This window comes from Astyanax mexicanus, chromosome 13 (assembly GCF_023375975.1).
Source record: "Astyanax mexicanus isolate ESR-SI-001 chromosome 13, AstMex3_surface, whole genome shotgun sequence".
In the NCBI taxonomy this organism is placed as follows: Eukaryota; Metazoa; Chordata; class Actinopteri; order Characiformes; family Acestrorhamphidae; genus Astyanax; species Astyanax mexicanus.
The window spans coordinates 24,760,289-24,787,500 of record NC_064420.1 but is presented as its reverse complement, the minus strand read 5'-3'; the positions used below and the strand labels follow the sequence as shown (position 1 = coordinate 24,787,500).

General features: G+C 43.6%; 1 protein-coding gene across 3 annotated transcripts in view; it reads left to right on the top strand.

Moving 5' to 3' along the window:
• The window catches only part of LOC125780657 (selection and upkeep of intraepithelial T-cells protein 5-like), a 472,342-nt gene that overhangs the window by 274,428 nt on the left and 170,702 nt on the right, over nt 1-27,212 (top strand). For all 3 annotated transcript variants that reach the window (XM_049463186.1, XM_049463185.1, XM_049463184.1), the window contains exon 12: nt 6,577-6,750. In XM_049463186.1, coding sequence (XP_049319143.1) covers nt 6,577-6,750 — 174 coding nt within the window. The remainder of the gene's footprint in view (nt 1-6,576; nt 6,751-27,212) is intronic.

Here is a 27,212-nt window from a genome sequence, read left to right as displayed (position 1 = left end):
CTGGAGTAATAATCCAGTCTTTCCAGAATTGGTTGACGGGTGTGCAGAGCCGTAAAGCATGAATGTAATTATCACTTGTGTTTTGAGTGCAGTTTGTACAGATAGGTGAGCTTGTGAATCCAATTTTGAACATTTTGTGAGCAGGGTAATTGTGAGATTTAATTGAGATAATATTTTATATATTTTAGATAATGTTTTTTTAGTAGTATTAATGTTTATAAACTCAGAGATTGGAGGAGGTAGGTCTAATGTACTTTGATTGATTTTTGAATTTCTAAATGATCGTATCTGGTGGTACTGTAAGAATTGAGTTCTCCCGATGTCGTATTTCTGGGTTAGTTGTGGTAGTGACATTAAGATGTTATTGTGATAGATGTGCTTGAGGTGTGTTATGCCTTTCTCAATCCAAGGTGATTAGTTTAATGTTTTTTTTATTGATGATGAAGTCTGGGTTGTTCCATATGGGGGAATGTGTGGTTGGTGCGATTACAGAATTCGTTATCTTGTGAATCTTGTTGCTGCCACTGTTAGACTGTTAAAGCATGGGTGTTTTTTAATTGATTGGCTGATAAACGGCAAGTCTGATACTGGAATATCTTTGCATAATGTTTGCTCTACGTCAATCCAAGATTTGTCCATACTATTGGGTTTTATCCATTTTAGAATGTATTGGAGCTGATTTGCTAGGAAGTAATTGTGAAAATTTGGTGCTTCTAGACCTCCATGAGATTTTAAATTCTGCAGTGTGGTGAGTTTGATCCTAGGAGGTTTATTTTTCCAATAGAATTGTGTTAGACTAGTATTCAGAGACTGAAACCAAGTGTTTGGGGGTTGAGTAGGAATCATTGAGAATAAGTAATTTATTTTTGGCAACACTGACATTTTTATTGTAGCTATTCCGCCAATGAGCGATATGGGAAGTGTTGTCCAACGATTAAGGTCATCACTTATTGTTGTTGGTTAATAGGTTGAAGTTAAGTTTGAACAACTATGACAGCTGGGGGGAAACTCTAACACCCAGATATGTGATATAATTTGTGCACATGGGGATGGGTATTGTTTTAAATTTATCATCAAGTCTATTCATATTTATTGGAAGAACTGTGGATTTTGACCAGTTGATAGAATAGACTGATATTTTTGAATAATTTTCAATTGTTTGGATGGTTTCTGCTATTGAGATATCTGGTTTCTGTAGAAATAGTAAGATATCGTCTGCATAAAGACTGATTTTGTGTTCATGCTTGGTGTTTTAATTCCCTTAATATTTTTATTTTGTCGTATAGTTGCTGCTAGTGGTTCTATAAAGAAGGAAAATAGATATGGAGAGAGTGAGCATCCTTGTCTAGTCCCCCGGTGCAGTGTGAAAGGTTGTGATATTAACCCGAATTTGTGCAGTGTGGTGAATTTCCAGTTTACTCTGTCAAAGGCTTTTTCTGCATCTAGAGTAACAACTGCTGTTGGTATTTTTTGGTGAGAAGTGTAATCAATTATGTTCAGTAATCTGCGCATGTTAGTTGAGGAATGTCGACCTTGGAGAAACCCAGTTTGATCAGGATGTATTAGGTTATGAATTACTGTTTGGATTCTATTGGCTAGTGCTTTACTTATGATTTTTGTGTCTGTATTCATTAAAGATAACGGCCTGTAACTGGAGGGTAGAGTGGGATCTTTGTTTGGTTTAAGATGGAGGGAGATGATTGCAGTGTTCATGTTAGTTGGAAGTTTTGCATTTTGTTTAATTTCTGAGATCATTCTATTGAATAACGGAGATAGAGATGGCCAGAAATGTTTGTAAAACTCGGCAGGGAATCCGTCAGGACCTGGTGCTTTGTTGTTGGGCATGTATTTTAGGGCTTTATGTGATAATGGTAATTCAAGTGGTTTTTTTTGTTGTTCGGTTAATTTTGGGAGATTGATGCAGTCTGTCACGCCTGGCCCTGTTTCCTGTCTGTCCTCGTGCCTGTGTTGTCCCACGTTACCCGTGCCCCTGTGTTCTGCCAGTGTTTTTCCACTCACCTGTGTCCATTTGTAGCTCCGCCCCTCATTAGTCAGTCTCCAGGTGTTACCTGTTCTCTTTCCCGCCTTGTGTGTGTATTTAAGCGTCTCTGTCATTAGTGTTTTTGTCGGTTCTTGTGCGTGTATACGTCTGTCACGGCTGTGTTAAATCCCGTCTGTTAGTTAGTCTCCTGTTTCTGAGTTTCTGTTTGGTTTATGTTTTGTTTTCTGTTGTATAATAAATGATACTTGCATTAGCGTCCGCTCTCCTCGTCCCGTCCTTCACACAGCGTTACAGAAGAACCGACCTATAACCATGGACGCTGCAAGTAATCCGTTTTATGGATCCAGGCTGGCTATCTGACCCACTCCCTTCTCTCGCGGCGTTCAGGAGGAGTATGCGGCTGAAAACTCCTCCACTTCCCGGCACCGGAGGAGAAAAGGTGGGCGGCGGCGCTCTCAGCGCACCCTCTCACCTGTGGAGGATTTTCGGAGCGGAGAAAATTTTGGGGGGGCAATACGGGTTGGTCCGGTTAGCCTCGGTTCTCTTTACAGAGGAGGCCGGGCTACCCGGGAGCCGTGGGACTTTCTTGGCTGTGCTCCCAGCAGCTCCGAGGACGAGGAGCCTTTCACCGCACTTTCTTCCGCTGCCTGATCCCGCACCTGTTTGCTGGCCGCCTCTTGTTTCCACGCCAGCTCGCGTGAAGCCCGCGGCCGAGACGCCGCGCTCCGTGAGGCCCGTGGATGGAACGCCACACTCCGTGACTCCCGTGGCTCATCCGCGCTCCTCGACTCTCGCGGCTGAGACGGCGCACTCCGTGAAGCCCGCGGATGAGACGCCACGCTCTGGGACTGCTGCGGTGGACGAGCCGCTCTCCAGGAGTAATAATCCAGTCCGGGTTTTTGTTTCACCCGCGGCTCTAGGCCTCACAGCAGCAGCGCTGGATCTCCACACGCCCAGCTCCGAAACTCACTCGGCGGACACGCCCACCTACGAGGCATCTTCGGCTGCTGAGCCACGCCCCCGAACTCCTGCCGCTCTAGACGTATATGCATATGCTGCTGTGCGTGCTGCTCCAGCCTCCGTGTCTGCTGAAGCTGCTCAAGCCTCCGTGTCTGCTGAAGCTGCTCAAGCCTCCGTATCTGCAGAAGCTGCTCCAGCCTCCGTCTCTGCTGAAGCTGTTCAAGCCTCCGTGTCTGCTGACAATGCTCAAGTCTCAGTGTCTGCTCCTGTGTCTGTGCCAGCGGTGCCTACCGCTCCTGTGTCTGTGCCAGCGGTGCCTACCGCTCCTGTGTCTGTGCCAGCGGTGCCCACCGCCTATGTTCCTGTGCCAGCGGTGCCCACCGCTCCAGTGCCTGTGCCAGCGGTGCCCACCGCCTATGTTCCTGTGCCGGCGGTGCCCACCGCTCCAGTGTCTGTGCCAGCGGTGCCCACCGCCAATGTTCCTGTGCCAGTGGTGCCTATCGCTCCAGCTCCGACGCCAGCTGCACCCGCCGCCGCGCCTGCCCAAGCTGCACCCGCCGCCGCGCCTGCTCAAGCTGCACCCGCCGCCGCGCCTGCTCAAGCTGCACCTGCCGCCGCGCCTGCTCAAGCTGCACCCGCCGCCATGCCTGCTCAAGCTGCACCCGCCGCCGCGCCTGTCCAAGCTGCACCCGTCACCACACCCACGCCAGTTCCAGCTCCTAGAACTATGTTTGGGCCCAGGCCCCGTATTTCCAGGCCTGCTCCTAGGCCTCCTGACTTTGCCCCCAGTTATGTGCCCAGGCTATCCCCACAGATTTTTGCCAGTCCTGGGCACCCACCTATGTTTTTTGTTCCCTTGTCTCTCCCTGTCCTGGTCCCCATATCTGTGTTCGTTCCTGTTCCTGTCCCCTGTGGTTTAACTGTTCCTGTCCCAGTCACCGTGTTTGTGTCCGTCCCCGTCAATGTTCTCGTCCCTGTTCCCATGTCCGGTCCCGTCCAGTCTCAGTCTCCTGTCCATTTCCCCGTCCAGTCTCCGTCTCATGTCCAGTTCCCCGTCCAGTCTCCGTCTCATGTCCAGTCTCCGTCTCATGTCCAGTTCCCCATCCAGTCTCAGTCTCCTGTCCAGTTCCCCGTCCAGTCTCCGTCACCCGTCCAGTTCCCCGTCCAGTCTCAGTCTCCTGTCCAGTTCCCCGTCCAGTCTCAGTCTCCTGTCCAGTTCCCCGTCCAGTCTCCGTCACCTGTCCAGTTCCCCGTCCAGTCTCTGTCTCCTGTCCAGTTCCCCGTCCAGTCTCCGTCACCTGTCCAGTTCCCTGTCCAGTCTCCCGTTCGGTCTCCTGTTTTCCCCGGCCTCTCCCTGCCGCCAGCCCCCGGGGTTTGTTTTTACGCGCCTCGGGAGCTGCGCGTTTAGGGGGAGGTTTCTGTCACGCCTGGCCCTGTTTCCTGTCTGTCCTCGTGCCTGTGTTGTCCCACGTTACCCGTGCCCCTGTGTTCTGCCAGTGTTTTTCCACTCACCTGTGTCCATTTGTAGCTCCGCCCCTCATTAGTCAGTCCCCAGGTGTTACCTGTTCTCTTTCCCGCCTTGTGTGTGTATTTAAGCGTCTCTGTCATTAGTGTTTTTGTCGGTTCTTGTGCGTGTATACGTCTGTCACGGCTGTGTTAAATCCCGTCTGTTAGTTAGTCTCCTGTTTCTGAGTTTCTGTTTGGTTTATGTTTTGTTTTCTGTTGTATAATAAATGATACTTGCATTAGCGTCCGCTCTCCTCGTCCCGTCCTTCACACAGCGTTACACAGTCTAGGAAACTATTCATTTCTTCTAAATTTGAGTCATGATCTGATGAGTATATTTTTTTCAAAAACATTTTAAAGGTGTCATTAATTTCCTCAGGTGCTTGGACGGTTTTCCCTGTTGAGTTTTTATAACTGGAATTGTTGTTTTTTCTTTATTATATTCGATAAGATTCGCTAGATATTTTCCAGATTTATTTGTGCAATCTATGTTTTCCTGTCTTAATCTCTGTAGTAAGAATTTACTTTTCTTGTTTGTTAATTCATTTAGCTTATGCCTGAGTTTCCTTAATTTTTTTGATTATTTTTGGATGGATTATTAATGACCATTTTTTCTAATTCTCAGATTTTTGATTATAAATTTGTTTCATGTTCTATTTCCTTCTTTTTTATACATGTAGCATATGATATTATTTTCCCTCTTAATACTGCTTTGCCGGTCTCCCATAGTAATGATGGAGAGATGTCTGGAGAATCATTTATTTCTAGAAAAGATGCAGGATTGCTAAGTAGTGAAGTATAAAAGCGCCATCTGAAGGTCGGCTTGTGTTGTTGATTTGTATTCCAGATCATTACGACAGGTGCATGGTCACTGATAGTGATCGGGTGAATTTGTAAATGTGAGATTTTAGGCATCATCGAGTTACTGAATAAGAAGTAGTCAATGCGTGAGTATGTTTTATGTACTGCTGAGTAAAATGTAAATACTTTAGTTTTTGGGTGTTGTAGTCGCCAGCCATCACCAATGCCGAAATCCTGCATGAACTGTTTTATTGTTTCTGTGGAATTCCAGGTGCGTGTGTTGTGAGTATGGGCTGACCTATCTAACGATGTTTCAAGAACTGTGTTAAAGTCTCCTCCAATTATGATTGGAGAATCGGATATAGTGGAAATGTGTGTAAATAAATCATGAAAAAATGCTAGAATTGCTACACCTCTTTGTTTGGAGTTGTACTTGGCTGGGGAGCCCATTCCGCGTATGTTCCACGTGATAAACTTCAGCTGTGACATGTTGGTATGTTAGGTGTCAGAATTTGAATAGGTGATGTGGTTTTATTCATGTCTCTGTTTAGGTAAGCGTAATTCATATAGGTTGAGAGATAGAAAAAGAGAGAGAAGAATAATTATAGGTGCAGAGAGTGACGTGTTTAAAGGGTAGTGCAGACTTGTGCAATTGTCTCTCTCTCTCTGCCTTACTCTCTCTTTCTTCCTTACTCTCTCTCTCTTTCTCTCTCTTTCTGCCTTACTCTCTCTCTCACTCTCTCTCTCAAATTCAAATTTAAATGGCTTTATTTGCATGAATTGCAAATAACAACTGTTGCCAAAGCAAACAATTCAACAAATACAAAAATAATAATTAAATTATGACAACAGTGAAGGATAAAAAATAAATGATAATATGTGAAAAAGAGTAATAAATTAATGTACACATATTTTATGTAATAATATATATATATATATATATAAGCAGGGTGGTTTAGTGTGGGGTGGGGCTTTGGTTTCCAAAGACAAAAAAAAAACATTCCTACTAAAACCTGAAATTCAGCAGCACTGCAGCTTTATAATGCATTACAGCAGCAGAGATCCACTGACTGTTTCTAGATTATTCAGTTTTATTTAAATCTTCATGATATAAAGGTCATGCAGACAGTAGCAGTATAGCAGCATTTAGCTAGTCTTGTATCTCTGATTCAGAATTCTGTATCTTTGTTTCTGTATCTTTGTTATTTAGACACTAGAATTAGACTTTTTATTAAAATGAAAAATGAAAATGTGGGACAGAGAGAGAGAGAGAGAGAGTGTTTCTGATGTGTTTTTCTCTTTTCCAGGTTGGAAGACTGTGATCTCAGAGAGAAAAGCTGTGCAGTTCTGACCGAAGTTCTCCAATCATTAAACTCTACACTGATAGAGCTGAACCTGAGTCAGAATCCAGGAGTGAAATCAGGAGTGCAGAAACTCTGTTACGGACTGAAGCATCAAAAATGTAAACTGGAGATACTGAGGTAAGATTATCATTTTATCAGTCAATTCCAATCACACACACACACACACACTCTCACACACGCGCACACTCTCACACACTCACACGCTCTGACGTGCACAGTCTCGCACACACGCTCATATACGCACACACTCACTCACACACACACTCTCTCACACGCACACTCTCACATATGCACACACTCACACACACACTCTCTCACACGCACGCTCTCACATGCACCCACACTCTCACACGCACACTCTCTAACACACGCACACACTCTCACGCGCACACACTCTCACACATTTTTTTATTATCTATTATCTATTGCAGATCTCTTGCATGTGGTTGAAGTGATTTATAGAGGTGGTTCTGAGTATTTTCTCTGGTGATGTTTTATCTAGCTTCTAAAGCAGCATCTTGATTTCTTACATATTTCAGGCTCTTGTTCCCTTAAGTTTTATAATCATATTGAATGAAAGCTCAGTTGGAGCTAAATAAATATTACCACAGAAAACAATAATATAAATATAATAAATCTTAGCAACCAGCGCAAGCCTTGTTATAGCAGCAGACCACAAGCTGCGGATTTGTAGCTGCGGATGGAGGAAAATAACAACTTTTTGGGGTTTGAGGATTCACCAGGGAAAGAAAAGGTGCTTGAGTAAAGAGAGTCGGGGGCCTCGCATTGACCTCTTCTCGAGTAAGGAGTCAAGTCAGTCGATAGAAGTTCACCAACTGGATGAAAACCATAGTTTGGAGAGCATCAGCACCCCTGTCAGGGAAGAGGATATCCCAAGCATCGAATTAGCAGCGGAAGAAACATCAGCGGTGGAACCCACCCAAACTCCCCGACCTGCAGTTGAGCGAAGACTTCCAGGCTACAAACTGCGTGTGAAGTGGCCTGGTGCTGCTGAGAAGAACCTGTGGGAAACGGTGAATGATGAAGGGCTCGGAAGCGGAAAAGGATGGCATAAGTACCCTCCAAGCTGACATTAAAACATGGCTGGTGTCACTTTGCAGAGCAGAGAACTGGAGGAGGAGGAAGAAAGAACAAATAAGAACAAGGTTCTATAAAGATCCCTTCAAATTTCTAAGGACTCTCTTTACCAAGGAGAAAAGTGGAGTTCTTCAAACAACAAAGAATGACCTGGAGGAGCACCTGAGAGCAACCCACTCTGATCCAAAGCGCCATGAACACCTGACCATTCCATCAGACATTCCACCAATTGACCCCCCGGAGCATCAATTCAAGACTGGTCCTCCGACTTGGAAAGAGGTAGAGGGGATTGTCCACAGGGCGAGAACTGCTGGGAGCTCCTGGGCCAAATGGAGTTCCATACAAGGTGTACAAGAACACACCAGGTGTATGCAGGTTACTCTGGAGACTCATGAGAACGGTATGGCAGAAGAAGTCCATCCCTAAAGTGTGGCGTAGGGCAGGTGGAATCCTTATCCCAAAGGAGAAGGATGCAGCAAACATTAATCAGTTCCGCCCAATTGCCTTGCTCAACGTCGAGGGTAAGATCTTCTTTGGAGTCGTCGCACAAATGATGGCTGAGTACCTTCGCAGAAATGAGTATGTGGACAAGGCAGGAATATCAGGTTTCTCTGGATGCCTAGAGCATGCCAGTATGATCTGGCACCAAATCCAAATGGCAAAGCTGGAGAAAATGGACCTCCATGCTATCTTCTTGGATCTCACAAATGCCTTTGGCTCTGTGCCCCATGAACTTCTCTGGACTGCCTTCAGGTTCTTTAACATCCCAGACACCATCACAACCCTGGTCAAAGCCTATTTTCAGGACCTGCAGTTCGCCCGAATTTACCACCTCATGGCAGTACTTGGAAATAGGCATCATGGCTGGATGTACCGTATCTCCCCTGGCTTTTCCCATGGCGATGGAGGTCATCATCCGAGCCTCAAAATGGGTTGTTGGGGGACAAAGACTCAGCTCTTGCCCGCGCCTCCCTCCCTTCAGAGCCTATATGGACGACATCTCCACCCTGACTACCACTGTTCCTTGCACCAGGAGACTACTCAGAAAACTTGAGGAGAACGTCAGTTGGGCCCGGTTGAAGACTAAGCCATCCAAGTCACGTAGCATCTCCGTGGTAAAGGGAGTGCTTACTGACTTGCAGTTCTTCATTGGAGATGATGCAATTCCCACAGTATCTGAGCAGCCAGTCAAAAGCCTTGGAAGGCGATATGATGCCAGCCTGACAGACAAAGATCAGGTGAAGCAACTGTGCAAAGACATACAAGACAGGCCTACTGGCAATTGACAACACCCAACTACCGGGGAAGCTAAAGTCCTGGTGCCTCCAGTTCAGCCTGCTACCCCGAGTGTTGTGGCCCCTGGCAGTCTATGAGGTGCCCATTTCAACAGTAGAGAAGCTGGAGAGAAGAGTCACAGTCCATGTTAAGAAGTGGCTTGGAGGTCCACGTTGCCTTACCACCATAGGCCTCTACGGAGATGGTGTCCTCAAGTTGCCCCTTTCCACTCTCAGAGAGGAGTTCAATTGTGCCAAAACACGACTGCAGATGACCTTGAACGAATCTAAAGATCCAGTGGTTAGGGAAAATGCACCAACCTTGGCTACCGGACGCAAGTGGACACCAGCAAGAGCAGTGGAAGCGGCAACAGCAGCTCTCAGACATGGCGACATTGTGGGGAATGTTCAACAAGGAAGAGGAGGCCTTGGACTTGGATCTCCATCAGTGGTTTGGTGAAAACCCTACATGTGTCCTGTGCACCAAGCCAGCCTCCCTTCGACACATACTCACAGGGTGCAAAACCAGCCTCACCCAGGGACGGTACACTTGGCACCACAACCAAGTTTTGAAGAGCCTTGCTTCCACACTGGAGGGAAAACGATCCAGCATCAACTCTCTACCGTTGCCAACATCTAAAACCTCATGGGGAACTGCCTTTTTCCATGAAGGGGCCACAGCTGCCAGGAGTAACTCCATACCATCAGAGATGAACCAGCTGTGCCCAGCACGTGACTGGAAGATGCTGGCAGATGTTGGCAAACAGCTGGTTTTCCCCTCAGAGATTGCCACTACCACCTTGAGCCATGCATAGTCCCCTGAGATGTCGGCCAAAAGTTGACTTTCAGGCTAATTGGGCTCGAGATGCAAGCTCAGGACTGATCACCCCGCAGCTGGCCGCCTCTGGTGAGGGTGTATAGTGTTAAAGGCCGAAACACCTCATAACCCAGAGGTACACTACTGATGATGCGTACCTGCAAATTCCTGCAAGTTCCTTTTCTCCTTCAAGCCCACCAACCGCCATTCACCTAGTGTCAACTTAGTGCATGTGTTTTCACAAGAATACTAACACCTCATTCTGTGTATTCTGGAACCAGACTCTATTGTTTTGTATTCAGATCAACACTACTGATCTGGAGTGGGTTTCCTGAAAGCTTCATAATTAGGGCTGTCAACGTTAAAGCATTAACTCGAGCTGTTAATTTGGAGTCAGTAACACGTTACTATTTTTTAATCCAAGTTAATTAAGGCACCAAGTTTGACCACAACTTCCACCATAATCTGCCCTGCCTCCGCCCAACTGATCTGTTGTCTGGCGGAGTGATTGAACAGTGCCGCTCTTGCGGTTTCCAGCAGTAACACTCCAGTTCAGACTTCCAGCTTCAATCAGAGCTCAGAGATTTCTCTCTCTCTCTCTTTTGCTTTCTCTCTCTGCCTCTTTCTCTCTCTGCCACACTCTCTTTCTCTCTCTCTGCCTCACTCTCTGTCTCTCTTTCTCTCTCTCTGCCACTCTCTCTCTCTCTGCCACTCTCTCTCTGTGCCTCTCTCTGTCTCTCTCTCTCTCTCTGCCTCTCTCTCTCTCTCTTTTTCTCTCTGCCGCATGAACAAAGCAGTGGTGGTATTTGTCAGCGAGCGACAGTTTGTGGATAAACTAGTGGAAGAAGGCATTACGGTAAGCGATGAATTTATTCAAGTTTCTCCGCTGGTTTCTGTGACCAGTCGCGTCATTGTGTCAAATGTGCCACCTTTCCTGGATAACGACATGATCCAGCGCGAATTGTCACGCATTGGGAAAATTGTCAGTGAAATCAGGAAAGTGCGTTTAAATTATGAGGAACCAGATCTTCAGCAGGTCTCTTTTAGGAGAAGTGTGCTGATGATTCTGGAGAACGGTCCAACTCTAGACATCTCTTTTCGGGTTAAACATGAGGGCAGAACTTTTATGTTGTATGCCAGTGCTGGGGTGATGAAATGTTTTGAGTGAGGTGATCTGGGGCATGTAAGATCAGCATGCCCACATGCAGGTGGTGTAAAAGATGAGGTAGCAGGGTCCAGTGCTGCAGTTGCTGCTGAAGCAGTAGCTGGGCCCAGGTCTAGTCCCAATCCTAGTAAGAGGCATGCCTGGCAGGGCGCAGGTAGTGTTCCTAAATGGAGCACTGGTCGGGGTGAGGAGAGTGTGGCTGAGGCCACTCCTCCTATACCTGTATCCATGGCGTTGGCTCAGGATGAGCATGTGGTGGTTTTTGCTGGTTCTGGGTCAGGGAGCGAGGTTATGGAATCTCGGTTTCCCCTTTAGCAGAGATATTGGAGCACTCTAGAGGGTCTCACTCTATCTCAGGAAGAAGCTCTTTCAGGGGTGGAGGATGACTGTGCTTCAGATATTTCTGGGGCTGTCTCTCTGCCTGGACCAGATCAGAAGTTGTATTCAGTGTCAGAATTAAATGATGTTCTAGACGAGACCTACGGTAAAAAAGTAAACATTTTGGACTTTTTTCCGGATCCAGTAAAATTTATAAATTCTGTTGAAAAAGCCAGTCAGACGGCAAGCATTATAGAATTGTGTCAGAAAAAAAGATACCGGTTGAAAAAACACGTAACATACCTGAGAAAATTGATCAAGGTAAGAAAGCAAATGACAAAGGAATCCTAATAGAGAATAATTGTTTCTAATCACAATAATGGGTCTGTCTCTGTCTTTTAACGGTCTCCTTCTTCTTGTTTGTTTCCTTTTTTCTCTCTTCTTTATGGAGAAGTTGAAAGTAGGAACATTAAATATGAATGGAGGTAGAGATAAGAATAAATGGGCTATAATAACGGAACATGTTAAACAAAAAAAAATAGACATTGTTTTTCTACAAGAGACTCATAGTAATGAGGAAAATGCATGCAGAGTGGAAACTCTTTTGGCAGGATAATCTTTCATTTTTTAGTCATGGGTCAAATTTGTCTGCGGGAGTTGCTATTTTAATTTCTAAAAGATTAATTCTGACTAATACTCAGGTTTTAGATGTAGAACATGGTCGGATTTTAATAATTAAAACACGAATTAGAAATACAGATTTTCTCCTGATTAACATATATGCACCTAATGTAGCAAAAGACAGAATTAAAAGTATAAATAAATTAAGAAGTAAGCTGGAAGAAGAGAATAATCTTTCTAATATTGTAGTGTTGATGGGAGGAGACTGGAACTGTACTGCTGATTTTACTGTAGACCAGATTGGGGACGAGCCTCACTTCCTTTCAGGTCAGGTTTTAAATAATTTAATAAAAGCTAAGAATCTTATTGACCCTTGGAGAGAGAGAAATCCAGGCGTAAAACAGTATACATGGATTAAATCAACAGGGACAAGACTCAGTGCTGCTAGATTAGACCGTTTTATCTTAGTGACAGGGATAGGAATAAAGTTTTAAATGTTTGTATACAGCCAAGTAGTCTTTCAGATCACCACCTGATGATATTATAACTTGTTTTGTCAAATAATTTTAAATCTACACCTTTATGGCATTTTGACAAAAGGCTTTTACAGGATGAACTCTTCTGTCGTCATTTTAAATTCTTTTTGGAAAAATGGCAAACAAAGAAAACTATATATGAGAGTTTGGCCACTTGGTGGGATTTAGGTAAAAGTCATATCAGGATATTTTGTCAGCAATATGTAGAGCAAAAAAAAGCTGTAGAAAAAAATTACATTGTATGAGCTAGAACAAAAAATAAACGCATTGGAAAAGGAAATGATAAAAAAAAATATGCAGGTAAAAGTAAGAGTTTAGAAGAAAGAGGATGTCATTTAAAGAAAGGGAAGAAAGGGTTGTTATTTAAATGAACAAGCTAAACAGACACTTATCCGAGCAAACTTTTTGTAGCATTAATGATATGAATGCTCCAACATTTTTTTTTTTTTACTTGGAAAGAAAAGGGAAGACTCAAAATTAGATGATGCAATTAAAACATCCTGATGGAACCATGACCACAGATGTTACAGAAATGAGGAGCATTGCTTTAAAATATTATTCTGAACTTTACTCTGCAGAAAATATAGATTGTGATTGTATAGATGATCTTTTAACAGATTTACCAACATTGAGCCAAACACAAGCTGAGGATTTAGGAAAAGTCATTGAGTTTCAGGAGTTCACTGAGGCAGTAGGACAGTTGTCTACAGGCCGAGCAGCAGGACTTGATGGACTTGATGGAATGCAGAATTCTATAAAACTTTTTGGGGAGTGATTGGTACCGATTTGTTTGATGTTTTTAACTGGTCGTACCAAAATGGAAAACTCCCAGTGAGTTGTACAAGTGCTGTTTTAACTCTTCTGCCAAAAAAAGGAGATTCATCAAAGGTAAACTGGAGTAAGACAGAGCCTGTGCTCGTTGGTGAATGGCGAGAAGAAGGGCCTCCAGTTTTACCTGAGAACTTACAGTGGGGAAAACAAGGGATACAATATCTTGGCGTATTCCTTGGGACGGAAACCTACCAAGAGAAAAACTGGGACGGATTAATGGAGAAGGTGGAGGGTCAACTACTTTGCTGGACTTGGATCCTTCCACGTCTATCCTACAGGGGTAGAGTTCTCTTCATTAATAATCTGATTGCTTCTATGCTGTGGCACAAGCTCATCCCACTGGAACCTCCTGACACATTAATTCATGGTATTCAGAGAAAAAATGTACATTTCTTTTGGAGAGGGCAGCATTGGACCCGGGCCTCCGTTCTTTGTCTGCCCCGTCAGGAAGGAGGTCAAGGCCTTGTCGACCTCCCCAGTCGTATAAAAGCTTTTCGTTTACAAACTTGCTCAGAGATTTCTTTACACTGAGGGACTGCTGTGGAATACCACTGCCTGTCAGCTACTACAGCGGGTGGAGAACGCTGGATATGATAAACATCTGTTTATTTCATATCTGGAGGATATGAACCTAGAAGGAACTTAAGTTTCCTGCCAGTTTGTTTTGAGGGCTTGGTGCTGAATGCTGAAGAGCAGCAGACCGGAAGTAGACCCAGTGTTTATGTTCAATGAGGAGCCTCTGTTCTTCAACCCTTTTATACAGGTGGGAATTCTGAGGTCCTGCAGCATACATCGAAGCTTCCTTAAGGCTGGATTAAACAAGATTGGCAGTCTGCGAACTGAAGGGTCTTGGAAAACCCTTGAGACTCTCAGTTTACAAACGAGCATCAAGTCTACTCGTTTACTGCAGCGGATGATGGGAGAGTTGGCTTCTCTACTACCACAGGCTTATAAACAAGCTCTGGAGGATGGCACAGCTATTCATAATAACTTTTTTCCTTCCCTATCCATCTCAGCAAAACATGAACTCTCTGAGGATGAAGGTCTTTTATTATCTTTTAGATTTCCACAGTTTACCAATTTTCCCAATGATTCCAAAAAGGACCTCTACATAGTGTGTGTTAAGGTCCTGCATCAGAACATGCTGTGTCAGATCAGTGAATCTGGGTGGTGAGACTCGTTACCTCCGGGATCGTCTCCCAAAACATGCTGGAGGACCTTATATAAACCCCCAATTGAGAAACGTTGTGGTGATTTACAGTGGAGAATCATACACAGGGCTATAGCTACGAATAAACATGTCGCCCGCATTGACCCCACTGTGACTGCTTTTTGTCCCTCCTGTGGCGAGGAGGAGACTGTAGAACATTTGTACCTGAAGTGTGAGAGACTCCGGAACATGTTTCAATGTCTCAAGTCTTGGATGTCTGACTTTGGTGTACTGTTTACAGATAGTCTTTTTATTTATGGTGTGACTTACTGTAAAACAAAAAAAGAACTTTTTATTGGGGACTGCGAAGCTCTCAATCTGGTTAACACGGACAGTGAATCCTGAGGTGATGCTGAGGAACTTTGTTAAATCCAGATTAAGACTTGAATTTGCTTATTTTAAACTGACTCATCATTTACATTTACTCAAATCTCTCTGCCTCACTCTCTCTCTCTCTCTCTCTCTCTCTCTCTGCATCACTCTCTCTCTCTCTCTGCCTTACTGTCTCTCTTTCTCTCTCTCTCTCTCTCTCTCTCTCTGCCTTACTCTCTCTCTCTCTCTCTCTCTCTGCCTTACTCTCTCTCTCTCTCTCTCTCTCTGCCTTACTGTCTCTCTTTCTCTCTCTCTCTCTCTCTCTCTCTCTCTCTCTCTCTTTCTCTCTTTAGAGCGTTCCTCAGATGCAGGCCAGGATCTTTTCCCATCCCTCACTATTGTTCTTTTACACTGCCATGTCTGGACAATTTTAGTGATGTGTCTAAAAAGGCCTTGTATGGAGCTTGTGTTAACGTTCTCTCTGGTCTCAAGGAGTCGAAATGGTCAGGGTTGTTGGCACCAGGCTCTTCTCCACGAGGTTGCTGGAGCTCCCTATACAAACCTCCAATAGAAAAATGCACTGCAGATTTGCAGTGGAGGATTGTGCATGGGGCCGTGGCTACGAACAGACATATAGAGCACATTGATCTGACTACAGGGAAGCAGTGTCCCTTCTGCAGCAGTGAGGAGACTGTAGAGCACTTGTTTTTAAGTTGTACTCGGCTCTCAGGGATGCTAGCCCTGCTGAAGCTATGGTGCAGTGCTCTTGGCGTGTTGTGGTCAGACACTCTTTGTGTTTGGTCCAAAGTATGTAGCTGCTAATAAGGAGAATATCTGCCTGTTTAATTTCTTGATTGGTCAAAGCAAACTTGCAGTATGGCTTTCCCAAAAGAATAAACTCCAGGGGAGCAGGACACTGGACCCCGAGCTGCTGCTGAGAACAGCAGTAAAGTCCAGGCTCAGGGTGGAACATGCTATTTTTAAGTTAACTCATAATATGCTGGCTTTTAATCGAGTGTGGGGGCAGAATGAGGTTTTATGTGTTCCTAATGAGGAGATTTTGGATTTATCTTTTTAACATTTTTTGCTTTTTGTTTTGTTATTTTTGTGGGGTTTAAGCACCATATTTGAGACTTTTTGAATTTTATGTGTAATTTGTAGATTTTTTGTGTTTCTGTTTTTCTTATTGTGATAATAAAGTGAGGTTTAAAAGTCTCTCTCTCTCTCTCTGCCTGTCTCTCTTTTTCTCTCTGCCACTCTCTCTCTCTCTGCATCACTCTCTCTCTCTCTCTCTCTCTCTCTGTCTCTCACGTGAGCGGAAGTGAGTGTGTGAGTGGCTGCGGAGTGTGTGAGCGAGTGGCGGGCTGTTTGCCGGTTGAGTGAGTTCTACTCTTTCTACCGTTTCTTTATTCACTGATCTCACTGTTAGGGCTGTTATATGGGTAGTGTGTGTTAGTGTTTAGTGCTGTTATGGCGTCGGCCGGAAGCGGAGCTCCTCGCCTGACTTTTAGACACGGTTGTAAATGTTTCCCGGACCCTCTGTATCAGTAGAGGACTGTATAAATGATTTCAGTAAGGAAGTAGGAGCTAAAAGTTTGAAATCAGCTTCCAGAATGAATAAAGCGATTGTGGTGTTTTTGTCAGAAGTTGAAATGGTGGATAAGCTGTTTGAGAAAGGTCTCGTTATTAAAGACGAGTTTGTCCCGGTTTTGGCTTTATCCAGTCCATCCAAACGTGTTGTAATGTCTAATGTCCCACCCGTCGCTTCTGATGAGCTTTTAAGAAACATTCTTGAGAGATATGGAAAAGTGATTGGATCTGTTAAAATGATTCCTCTCGGTTGCAAGACCGCGGAGTTTAGGCATGTCACGTCGTTTAGACGCCAGGCGTCTATGATATTAAATGCGCGCTATGACCCTTTAAATGTTTTGGTGGTTGTGACACTATTTTTATTAGCTCTGAATCTATGTGCTGTTTTTCGTGTGGTGAATTTGGTCATATTAGACAGATGTGTCCTCACAATGCTAATCATGATTCTGAAGCTGGGCCGGGCGATCCAGGGGTGGCCGGCGCAGGGGGAGATGCCGACACTGCAGCCGAGGCGCAGGCCGAGCCCAGTACTGAGCGCGCTGCTTCGGCTGCTCAGGTGCGCAAGAGCGAGGCTAGAGCCAGGCCAGCGGAGCCCGTGTCAGCGGGCGGCGCAGGCACTGAGCCGGAAACTGAGCGCGCTGCTCCGGCTCCGCAGGTGCGAGAGAGTGGGGCTGAAACCAGGCCGGCGACAAGCGTGCTGCACCGTTTGCTCAGGTGCGCGCGAGCGGGGCTGGAGTAGTGCCTGTCTGTGGCGCTCCTTTACACCTAATTCTCGGACTGCGCTGTATTCACTTTCCCAGATCAACCAGTTTTTAGATAACACTAAAGGCCATCGTAAACCTAAAATTTAACACATTTTTTCCGGATTTACCTTTGTTTTTGGCTTCTTGCGCTGTTGCTATGAGAAAGGCAACTTTGGATGAACTGGATCAGCCAAAACGATATAGGCTGAAAAAAAAAGAACAATGTTAAGGGCAAACTGCCCCGCAATAGATAATCATGTCTATGGGTTTGTTTATAGCTTTTGGCCTTTTTGCATTTCTTGTTGTTTTCTTAGCACCATGGTTTGTTTAAACTTGGCTCTTTAAATATTAATGACTGCCGTGATGCTGAGAAAAGGACTACTCTGTTTGAATATGCAGCATTAAAGAAGGTGGGCGTTCTCTTTTTACAAGAAACACACTCTGATGATGTAAATCACTCACAGTGGTTAAAGGAGTGGAAAGGTCAGGCTTTTCTTAGTCATGGATCCTACAATAGAGCTGGTGCAGGTATTTTAATTACAGCTGCTCTCCAGGCTTGAGGTTATTGCTGGCAGGTTGTTGAGATTGGATGTGGTTATTAAAGGGCTTTCTTTCACCTTTTTTAACGTGTATGCACATAATGTAGGTGTAGATCGTGTTCAGTTTTCTGGAACACTCCTTGAGTCAGTTAAGGCTGTTTCTGAGGAGAGAATTGTGGTGGTGGCTGGTGATTTTAATTGCACTCTTACTCCTGATTTACACAGAAACCACAGTGTACCGCATCCATGTTTAGCAGCTGCCCTTAAGGCTGTGGTTGACTTTCATGACCTGATAGATATCTGGAAGGAGACTTTTCCAATGGCCAGACAGTATTCTTGGTTACGGGTAAATATGAATGTGATCTCTGGGGCGCAAAAGTGATAGAGGCAGATTTTCTTGTTCTTCTATTCTTCCTTTCCCACTTTCTGATCATCACTTCATTTCGGTTACTGTATCTCTTTCCTCTATAACAGAACTTCCTGTCGGCGGCGCAAGCAGTCGCAGCAGCCACTCCGAAAGCAAAGCACGGTGCTTTTTTGTTTTTGTTGTAATAATCCGATCTGAACTCGCAACCATGCAAGAGTTCGCTATGAGAACAACTGGCACCCACATTTACGACCGACAGACTCTCCTAGACCTGCAAAATCAACCAAAAACTGGACTTACAGACGGTCTAAGAGCGGAGCTACACGTGGCCTGCTGAGATCCGTTGTGTTTCCTGAGCCTGCTAGCCGGAAGAGGGCTCCCCGCAAGCGGTGCGCGAGAAGCCGTAAGGGTGGTAAGAGAGCTGGAGTCCGCGCTAAGCGAATGGCCAACTCCAGCCGGCCAGCGGTGCCATCCATGCTGCTCTCTAATGTCTGCTCCCTGCAGAACAAACTAGACTATCTCTGGCTCCAGTGGACAACCCAGCGTGAGTTCAGGAACGTCTGTGCGTTTTTTTTTACGGAGACGTGATTAAAGGACTCCATCCCGGACTCCGAAATTGAGGTGAGTGGCATGCTATGCTTCCACGCCGATCGTGACGTCAGCCTCTCCGGCAAGATCCGTGGAGGTGGTGTGTGTGTTTGCATCAACACAGCATGGTGTAACAACGCTGCGCTGATCTCCAGCTACTGCTCACCGCTGGTGGAGTTTGCTGTAGTCAGAGCCAGGCCATTCTACCTGCCCAGAGAGCTTAGCAACGTGTACATAATAGCAGTGTATGTAGCACCCATTGCTAATGCTAATGCTAACGGTGCTAATGCAAATGCTCTGCAAGAACTGCACACTGTTATCTCCAAACTCCAGAACTCACACCCCGACGGACTGTTTATTGTTGCTGGTGATTTCAATCACAGTAATCTGAAGTCTCTGTTGCCCAGCTTTCACCAACATGTGGATTTTCCAACGTGTGGAGCTAACGTGCTGGAATGTGTTTACACCAACCTTCCCGGTGCGTACAGAGCAGAGCCCCGCCCCCACTACGGCTACTCGGACCATATCTCTGTGATGCTCATTCCAGCATACAGACAGCTCATCAGACGTGCCAAATCAGAGAAAAAGCAAGTAACAACCTGGCCATCCTCTCTTCAGGACTGTTTTAAGCACACTGACTGGGACATGTTCAGAGAAGCTGCTACCTCTGATGACTCCATCAACCTGGAGGAGTACACAGATTCAGTGACTGGCTACATCAGCAAGTGCATTGATGATGTTACTGTCTCCAAAACCATCACAACCTGCCCCAACCAGAAGCCGTGGATGACTGCAGAGGTGCGTGTGCTGCTAAGAACCCAAAACAAGGCCTTTAAGTCAGGGGACAAGGCTGACCTCAGAACAGCTAGAGCCACGTTTTGTACCTAGTTGTAATGACAATGAAAGCCTCTTGACTCTCTCTTGACTTGACAACGATCTTACTGGCATTTTAATAACAGTTTGTGTACTCTTTCACTTTTTTTCTGGGAGGTGTGGAGAGAGAAAAAAGTCAGTTTTCATCTCTTGGTCAATGGTGGGACATTGATAAATCCCAAATAAAAACATTTTGCCAACAATATACTGCCCACAGTACAAGACGTCTCAAGTGCAAGGTGGAGCTTCTTGAAAGGGAAATTCAGAAGTCCAGTTGTGGAGTGGATGGCCTGATTGATCCAGGTGATGCTCAATACATTGAGCAAAAGAAGGTGTTGCTGAGAAACCTGTTAGAGGAGAGAGGCCGCGGGGCCCTGGTGCGGGCTCGTTTCACAAACTCAATCATACCGATGCTCCGACTACCTTGGGAGAGTAACTGTGGATAAACAACAAATACTGAGACATGCATTGCTGTTTTATCTGGACCTCTATACCACTGAGCCCTGTGCGGCTAGGGACTCATTGCTTAGTGACCTGACTCGTCTATCTAGACATCACAGCTCAACTCTGGAAGGTTTGCTGACTTTTGCTGAGCTTACTGACTCTGCATATCGGCAGTCTGCAGGGCTCCTGGACTAGATGGCCTAACTGCGGAGTTTTATAAAGCTTTCTGGCCTTTGATAGGTCCGGACCTACACTCCGTTTTTCTACAAAGCATGGACTTGGGTTCTCTTCCACTCAGCTGTCGGAGGGCAGTAGTGACACTGCTGCCCAAGAAGGGAGATCTCAGCTGTCTGGAAAACTGGCGTCCTGTTTCTTTACTTGGACTTGATTACAAGATTTTATCTAAATCTTTAACTAACAGACTGTATCGAAACAATTGTCCATGGGGACCAGTCATTCTGTATTCTTGACCGCTCTATTTTTGATAATCTGTTTTTAATAAGAGACTTGTTTAAATATGCTGAGGTGGAAGAGCTGAGTCTTGGAGCAATATCGCTTGAACAAGAAAAAACGTTCGATAGAGTGGATCATTCCTATCTTTTAGACACCCTTGAGGCTTTTGGGTTCGGCCCAATTTTTATTTCATGGATTAGACTGCTCTATACTGATGTTTATAGCCTGCTGAAAATAAATGGATGCCTTACACAGCCCTTCAGTGTTAAGCGCGGTATTCGACAGGGTTGTGGGCTGTCTGGCCTGCTATACTCACTGGCAATTGAACCTCTGCTGGTGGCTTTGAGGAAGCAGCTGAGTGGAATAGCATCTCAGATACCCAGTAATACAGATACAGTCAAGGGCGTAGGAGCAGGTTTGATATTGGGGGGGGGGACACATTCAATAATAATAATAATAATAATACTTTATTTTTATATAGCGCTTTTCTAAAACCCAAAGACGCTTACAGTCATCATTTGTGAAAACAAATAGAAACATTACACAACAAGTCGTGACAGACAATCAACATAGTACGAGAACAGACAGCAGGGATAAGTGGTATAGTACATTAAACAGAGGGAAGGCCGTAGGCAAGAGAAAAGAGGTGGGTCTTGAGTGTAGATTTGAACAAGGAAAGAGAGGAGGATTGTTTGACCGCAGATGGGAGAGAATTCCATAGTTGAGGAGCAAGTCTGGAAAAAGCACGATCACCAAAGCCACGAAGTTTAGAGGCTGGGACTTTATGAAGTCCAGCAGTAGTAGACCTAAGGGATCGAGATGGTCTGTAAGGAAGAAGGAGGTTTGACAGATAAGGAGGTGCAAGATTATTTAATGCCTTATAGGTAAGTAAGAGAATCTTGAATTGAATCCTGTATTTAACAGGGAGCCAGTGAAGATTTTGGAGAACAGGTGTAATGTGTTCATGGGTGCGAGTGTGAGTGAGTAAACGGGCAGCTGCGTTTTGTACCATCTGGAGTTTAACCTTATATTTAAAATAATATAACAGATTTGGTTATTATTATTATTATTATTAGGGTTCAAGCACCGAAGGTGCGTAGAACCCTATTGTTTTTGCTAAGATTTTTCTTCTTATTATTATTATTAGGGGTTCGAGCACGTAGTGCTAGAAACCCTATTGTAATTGTTCTGATTATTATTAGGGGTTCGAGCACGTAGTGCTAGAAACCCTATTGTAATTGTTCTGATTATTATTAGGGGTTCGAGCACGTAGTGCTAGAAACCCTATTGTAATTGTTCTGATTATTATTAGGGGTTCGAGCACGTAGTGCTAGAAACCCTATTGTAATTGTTAGGGGTTCGAGCACGTAGTGCTAGAAACCCTATTGTAATTGTTCTGATTATTATTATTATTATTAGGGGTTCGAGCACGTAGTGCTAGAAACCCTATTGTAATTGTTCTGATTATTATTATTATTATTATTATTATTATTCTTATTCTTTTTCTGCCATAGAAGTGATTGGGCAGAAGAAACCGTAAGGCCTACAGGGCTGAGACTTGGTCATATGGTAGTACTTCTCACCGCTACTCAGATTCAAAAGATGAGCCCGATCGGCCTCAAGGGGGCGCTATGGCGAAGGTCAACGCGTTAGGCCTCGGAACTCCCACGCCCTGATAGCTAGAGCAAAAATTCTTGCATTATATGATTCCTTGGTTAATGGCAAATCAAAAAGGTCAATAGAACCACTAAGCTCCGCCCACTTAGATTTTTTGCTATTTAGCATAATATGCAAAACCTACTTTTGAGAACTTGTCCTAGGGTCATTGACCAATCCTGTCATATTTGGTGTCAAACAACTCAGCAGAGTCCCAGCCTCAATAATTATCGAAAAAATCTTGAAATTTGTAAACAATATGGCCGCCATATGCAAATTAATCTTACCGTGGCACACCCAAATTTACTCTAACAGCTGTAACTTTTGAATGCTTAAACCTACACTAATGCCACTTTAGACCTATGATGCCAACATGATTCTGAGGTAGCATGTCAATCTGTGTAGACATACGCCCCCAGGGGGCGGAGCCAAAGCTAAAAATCTGTTTCTCAGGAACCGTACAAGCTATGAAGCTCTCCTTTGACATGTATCATCTATGGCCTATGTCCTAATGTTTTACAGAAGGAAAATTTGATATGCAAATTTTTGCGATCGTTATTAGCCAATCAGATTCCAGCAAGCTTTTGACATGCTAAACAATGACCAATCAGGACGATACTTATACCTTACATGTATCTCAGGGCCTTCTATCATCCATTAAAATATGGCGTTGATTGGCCTCAAGGGGGCGCTATAGCAGAAAATCAGTTATATCTAAAGGTACAAGTGGCCTAGGCTTGTTATTCTTTTTTACTTGTATACTTTGCTGTAGCCTTTACAACTTTGTAATTACATGTATTTACCAAAAATGCAAAGATTTTCATCAGTGGCCAAAAGAGTAAAAATTGCTCTTTTCGAACTTGTCTTTAAGTCCTTAATCAATCAAAACAAATTTGGTCTTGATGCAATCTTGAGACCCTGTAGGTAAATAATTATCAAAAAAATCTTGACATTTTAACTATTTGAGGCCCATAAACCTTGATCAAACATGTACGTGAAAGCCTTTTCAGAGTTATTTGGCCAAAACTCTGTCAAAGTTTAAAGCATGCCAAAACTGTTGAAGCTACTAATTAACAATGACATTTGAAGTACATGTGCCAAGTATGAGCCAAATAAGTCTTCAGTAGGCTCTACAGTGAAAAAATAACTATTTTCAATTTATTCTATTTATCGCTATTTTCCAACCTAAATGGACAGAAGACAGGAACCTTTCACCCTATCAACACACAAATTTATACACATATATAGACTGATAATCAGATCTTGATTGCAAATTTTCAGCCAAATCGGACATGTTTTGCCTCTACAACGGCTGGAAAACTACAGCGATTTTGTAGGCCTCAAGCCTGTATTATCGCTTTTTTCAAATCTAAATGGACAGAAGTCAGGAACCTTTGACCCTATTGACACAGAAATTGACATACATATATAGACTGATATTGTGATCCTGATTGCAAATTTTGAGCCAAATCAGATATTTTTCGCCTCTAATATGGCCAAAGAGCAACAGCCATTTTGTAGGCCTGAAGCCTGTATTATCACTTTTTTCAAACCTAAATGGTCAGAAGTCAGGAACCTTTGACCCTATCAACACACAAATTTACATACATGTATATACAGACCACTTGATCATGAGTACCAATTTGGAGCCCAATCGGACTTTTCTTCTCTTTTTAATAAATAGAAACACACTGATAGGGAATGTTCTGTCTTACTTATAGAGTGATAGATTTCCAGCAGGTTATTTGTGGTCTCTTGCTGCGCTCTGGTGGTCATTTGGTGAAACAGCTACAGGTGAATTATTCTAAATTAAAGCTCTGCTGAACTTATTTAATCTTGCTTGTCTTGCTTAATTGAAGATCTTTATCCTTCTTGGTCATGCTACTCAGCCACCTGGGTCATTCTTGTTTATGTTCCACGCACTTAATTTTTTTTTTATTTGCATAATATGCAAAACTTACTTTTGAGATCTTGTCCTTGGCTCCTTGACCAATCATGACATGTTTGGTATCAAACAGTTCAGCAGAGCTTACTCCTCAATAATTATTAAAAAAATCTTTACATTTATAAACAATATGGCCGCCATATGCAAATGAGTTCTACCATGGTGCAGTAAAATGTCTTTAACACTTATAACTTTTGAATGCTTAACCTGACACTAATACCACTTCAGTCCTTTGATCATTACATGATTCTCAGATACCCTGTCAGTTCAAGTAGACATACACCCCCCCCAGGGGGCGGAGCCAATGCTCGATAGCTGTTGCTCTAGAACCATACAAGCTATCAAGGTCGTCCTTGCCAATTATCATCTATGGCCTATGCACTAATGGTACACCAAATGAAAATTTGATATGGACACTTTTGTGGTCACTATTAGCCAATCACTTTCCAGCAAGCTTTTGACAGGCTGAATGTCAATCAGGTCAAAACTTATGTACTATTATTGATATTATTGGTTATTAATATGTGCCCTTGTCATGCCTCACTGCTAGGCTCTCCGAATGCCCAATAGAGTGCAGCAAGAGACCACATAAAACCTGCTGAACACTACAGCTCAATTTATCAATGCATTTCAACTAGTTTACTCACACCACTCATCTAGCATTGTCATTATGGTCACGCTGGTCACCTAGCTTGGTTATGCTGCCCATCCAGCTAGGTCATTCTGGTCATTCACAGTGGTCATTATGGTCCTGCTGGTCATTCAGCTTTGTCATCATAGCAATGACCAGCTTGGTCATACTGGCCAAACACCTTTGCCATGCTGGTCAGCCAGTTTGGTGATGCCAGTCAACCGGCAACATGTTTTAAGCCTAACTGGCCTCCAGGGGTCTCTTTGCCTGTAATGCTCGAACCCCGTAAATCGCCGCTTGCGGCTATATTTAGGGGTTCGAGCACGTAGTGCTAGAAACCCTATTGTAATTGTTCTGATTATTATTAGGGGTTCGAGCACGTAGTGCTAGAAACCCTATTGTAATTGTTCTGATTATTATTATTATTATTATTATTATTATTATTATTATTATTATTATTCTTATTCTTTTTCTGCCATAGAAGTGATCGGGCAGAAGAAACCGTAAGGCCTACAGGGCTGAGACTTGGTCATATGGTAGTACTTCTCACCGCTACTCAGATTCAAAAGATGAGCCCGATCGGCCTCAAGGGGGCGCTATGGCGAAGGTCAACGCGTTAGGCCTCGTAACTGCCACGCCCTGATAGCTAGAGCAAAAATTCTTGCATTATATGATTCCTTGGTTAATGGCAAATCAAAAAGGTCAATAGAACCACTAAGCTCCGCCCACTTAGATTTTTTGCTATTTAGCATAATATGCAAAACCTACTTTTGAGAACTTGTCCTAGGGTCATTGACCAATCCTGTCATATTTGGTGTCAAACAACTCAGCAGAGTCCCATCCTCAATAATTATCAAAAAAATTGTGAAATTTGTAAACAATATGGCCGCCATATGCAAATTAATCGTACCGTGGCACACCCAAATTTACTCTAACAGCTGTAACTTTTGAATGCTTAAACCTACACTAATGCCACTTTACAACTTTGATGCCAACATGATTCTGAGGTAGCCAGTCAATCTGTGTAGACGTACGCCCCCAGGGGGCGGAGCCAAAGCTAAAAATCTGTTTCTCAGGAACCGTACAAACTATGAAGCTCTCCTTTGGCATGTATCATCTATGGCCTATGTCCTAATGTTGTACAGAAGGAAAATTTGATATGCAAATTTTTGCGATCGTTATTAGCCAATCAGTTTCCAGCAAGCTTTTGACATGCTAAACAATGACCAATCAGGACGATACTTATACCCTACATGTATCTCAGGGCCTTCTATCATCCATTAAAATATGGCGTTGATTGGCCTCAAGGGGGCGCTATAGCAGAAAATCAGTTATATCTAAAGGTACAAGTGGCCTAGGCTTGTTATTCTTTTTTAGTTGTATACTTTGCTGTAGCCTTTACAACTTTGTAATTACATGTATTTACCAAAAATGGAAAGATTTTCATCAGTGGCCAAAAGAGTAAAAATTGCTCTTTTCGAACTTGTCTTTAAGTCCTTAATCAATCAAAATAACTTTGGTCTTGATGCAATCTTGAGACCCTGTAGGTAAATAATTATCAAAAAAATCTTGACATTTTAACTATTTGAGGCCCATAAACCTTGATCAAACATGTACGTGAAAGCCTTTTCAGAGTTATTTGGCCAAAACTCTGTCAAAGTTTAAAACATGCCAAAACTGTTGAAGCTACTAATTAACAATGACATTTGAAGCACATTTGCCAAGTATGAGCCAAATAAGTCTTCAGTAGGCTCTACAGTGAAAAAATAACTATTTTCAATTTATTCTATTTATCGCTATTTTCCAACCTAAATGGACAGAAGACAGGAACCTTTCACCCTATCAACACACAAATTTATACACATATATAGACTGATAATCTGATCTTGATTGCAAATTTTCAGCCAAATCGGACATGTTTTCCCTCTACAACGGCTGGAAAACTACAGCGATTTTGTAGGCCTCAAGCCTGTATTATCGCTTTTTTCAAACCTAAATGGACATAAGTCAGGAACCTTTGACCCTATCGACACAGAAATTGACATACATATATAGACTGATATTGTGATCTTGATTGCAAATTTTGAGCCAAATCAGATATTTTTTGCCTCTAATATGGCCAAAGAGCAACAGCCATTTTGTAGGCCATAAGCCTGTATTATCGCTTTTTTCAAACCTAAATGGACAGAAGTCAGGAACCTTTGACCCTATCAACACACAAATTTACACACATATATATGCAGACCACTTGATCATGAGTACCAATTTGGAGCCCAATCGGACTTTTCTTCTCTTTTTAATAAATAGAAACACACTGATAGGGAATGTTCTGTCTTACTTATAGAGTGATAGATTTCCAGCAGGTTATATGTGGTCTCTTGCTGCGCTCTGGTGGTCATTTGGTGAAACAGCTACATTTGAATTATTCTAAATTAAAGCTCTGCTGAACTTATTTAATCATTTTTGTCTTGCTTAATTGAACATATTTATCCTTCTTGGTCATGCTAGTCAGCCACCTGGGTCATTCTTATTTATGCTCCACCCACTTAATTTTTTTTTAATTTGCAT